This window comes from Etheostoma cragini, unplaced genomic scaffold (assembly GCF_013103735.1).
Source record: "Etheostoma cragini isolate CJK2018 unplaced genomic scaffold, CSU_Ecrag_1.0 ScbMSFa_4116, whole genome shotgun sequence".
In the NCBI taxonomy this organism is placed as follows: domain Eukaryota; kingdom Metazoa; phylum Chordata; class Actinopteri; order Perciformes; family Percidae; genus Etheostoma; species Etheostoma cragini.
Window position 1 is genome coordinate 1 of NW_023268455.1, and position 2,465 is coordinate 2,465.

The following is a 2,465-nucleotide window of genomic DNA, read 5'->3' on the forward strand; positions in this document are numbered from 1 at the left end:
TGTGTGTGTGTGTGTGTGTCCAGAAAGAAGTCCCCCCCCTCGGCCCCTCCAGGACTAAACATGAAGTGAAGCTGATGGAGAAGATCCCCGAGAGAGCCGAGGCCACCGTCGTCCTCGTGGGTAATAACAACAATTATATTATTATTGTTGTTATTATTATTATTATTATTATTATTAACTTGTGGGTTTACTGCTTTCCTCTGCTGTGTCTGCAGGCAGCGTGGGCTTCCTGCAGCAGCCCTCCATGGCGTTTGTGCGTCTTCAGGAAGCGGTCCTGCTGGACTCCGTCCTGGAGGTCCCCGTCCCCGTGAGGTTCCTCTTCCTGCTGCTCGGCCCCCCCACCGCTAACATTGACTACCACCAGGTCGGACGCTCCATCTCCACGCTCATGTCCGACAAAGTGAGTCACTTCTCACTTTACATTTAAAACTTCACTCTGAGTGTTGTGATGGCTCAGATTTGTGGGTCTGAGTCAGGTTCTGTGGGTCTGAGTCAGATTCTGTGGGTCTAAGTCAGATTCTGTGGGTCTGGGTCAGATTCTGTGGGTCTGAGTCAGATTCTGTGGGTCTGAGTCAGGTTCTGTGGGTCTGAGTCAGTTTCTGTGGGTCTGAGTCAGGTTCTGTGGGTCTGAGTCAGTTTCTGTGGGTCTGGGTCAGATTCTGTGGGTCTGAGTCAGTTTCTGTGGGTCTGGGTCAGATTCTGTGGGTCTGATTCAGATTCTGTGGGTCTGATTCAGATTCTGTGGGTTCTGGGTCAGATTCTGTGGGTCTAAGTCAGATTCTGTGGGTCTGAGTCAGATTCTGTGGGTTCTGGGTCAGATTTGTGGGTCTGAGTCAGATTCTGTGGGTCTGAGTATGGTGATGAGTCAGATTCTGTGGGTTCTGGGTCAGATTTTGTGGGTCTGAGTCAGATTCTGTGGGTCTGAGTCAGAATCTGTGGGTCTGAGTCAGTTTCTGTGGGTCTGGGTCAGATTCTGTGGGTCTGGGTCAGATTCTGTGGGTCTGAGTCAGGTTCTGCGTTGGTCCCTCAGCACTTCCACGAGGCGGCGTACCAGGCGGACGAGCGGCAGGACCTGCTGTCGGCCATCAACCGGTTCCTGGACTGCAGCGTGGTGCTGCCGCCGTCCGACGTCGTCGGGGGCGACGACCTGCTGCGCTCCGTCGCTCGCTTCCAGAGAGAAATGCTCCGGAAAAGAGAAGAAGAGAACGGCAAAGTGCCGGAGAAACAAGCCAGCATTCAGGACCAGGACGGTCGGTTACCATGACAACAACACATATAAGTTATATATGGGTATAAGTTCATATGTTAACTTATATATCAGTATAAGTTAAAGTTAAACCTGTAACGTCTCCGTTACCCCCCCAGACCCCCCCGTTCTGACCAAGCCCGGCGAGGAGCCCCTGCGGCGGTCCGGCCGCCTGTTTGGGGGCGTGGTCTCGGACGTGCGGCGGCGCTACCCGCGGTACCTCAGCGACCTCCGGGACGCCCTGAACCCCCAGTGCATGGCCGCCGTCGTCTTCATCTACTTCGCCGCGCTGTCGCCCGCCATCACCTTCGGGGGCCTGCTGGGTGAGTCCGCGAGGCTAATGCTAAGGCTAAGGCTAAGGCTAATGCTAATGCTAAGGCTAATGCTAATGCTAATGCTAAGGCTAAAGGTCTTCTAATAGATAAAAGTTAATTATTGTTGTTTTTATGTGTGTATTTAAGTGTTTTGTAAGATGAAAATCTGCTGATTTTTTGTTCAATTATTAATTAAATATTTAAAAAATAATATAATAGAATTAATTAATATTATAATAATTTAATTAAAAAATAATTAAATAATTAATTCAATTTCCTTGTGGGAGTCATCCCCCCCACACACACACACACACACACACACACACACACACACACACACACACACACAGAGACACACACACACACACACACACACACACACACACACACACACACACACACGCACACTTTCCACAGCCTTTCATTTTGACTGTGGAGGTGTTGTGTTTTCCTGGTTTCCAGGTGAGAAGACAGAGGGTCTGATTGGTGTTTCGGAGCTGATAGTTGCCACGGCGATACAGGGCATAGTGTTCAGCGTGCTGGGTGCTCAGCCTCTGCTGGTGATCGGCTTCTCTGGACCGCTGCTGGTGTTTGAAGAGGCCTTCTACACCGTAAGATCACCAAAATATTATCTGGGACAAACATGCCTGTTGCTCTCAGACTGGATACTCTGCAGGACACAACACACCAGACTCCATATAAATAATCAATACTTTTATCATCATAAAACACACTTCATTCAAAGTGGGCAGAAACTAAATAAAACCACCAAAAGCCGTCTTGGTTCATCTTTCCACTGTTCCACTAATCACCACTCTGGTCTAGTGGGAATAAACTCTTAATTCACCCATTTACATGTGGAGATATGCTGCTCTATACACGCTAAAAGTAGTGATTATTTACAT

General features: G+C 49.0%; 1 protein-coding gene across 1 annotated transcript; it reads left to right on the forward strand.

The window, feature by feature from the left end:
• Positions 1-17: 17 nt before the first annotated feature.
• On the forward strand, positions 18-2,205 carry LOC117941058 (anion exchange protein 2-like; the record flags this gene model as incomplete). Its single annotated transcript, XM_034866154.1, has 5 exons — positions 18-120; positions 216-400; positions 1,031-1,250; positions 1,366-1,569; positions 2,023-2,205. Coding segments are annotated over 5 exons (895 nt in total), but the record flags the coding sequence as incomplete, so codon positions are not given.
• Between the last annotated feature and the right edge of the window lie 260 nt (positions 2,206-2,465).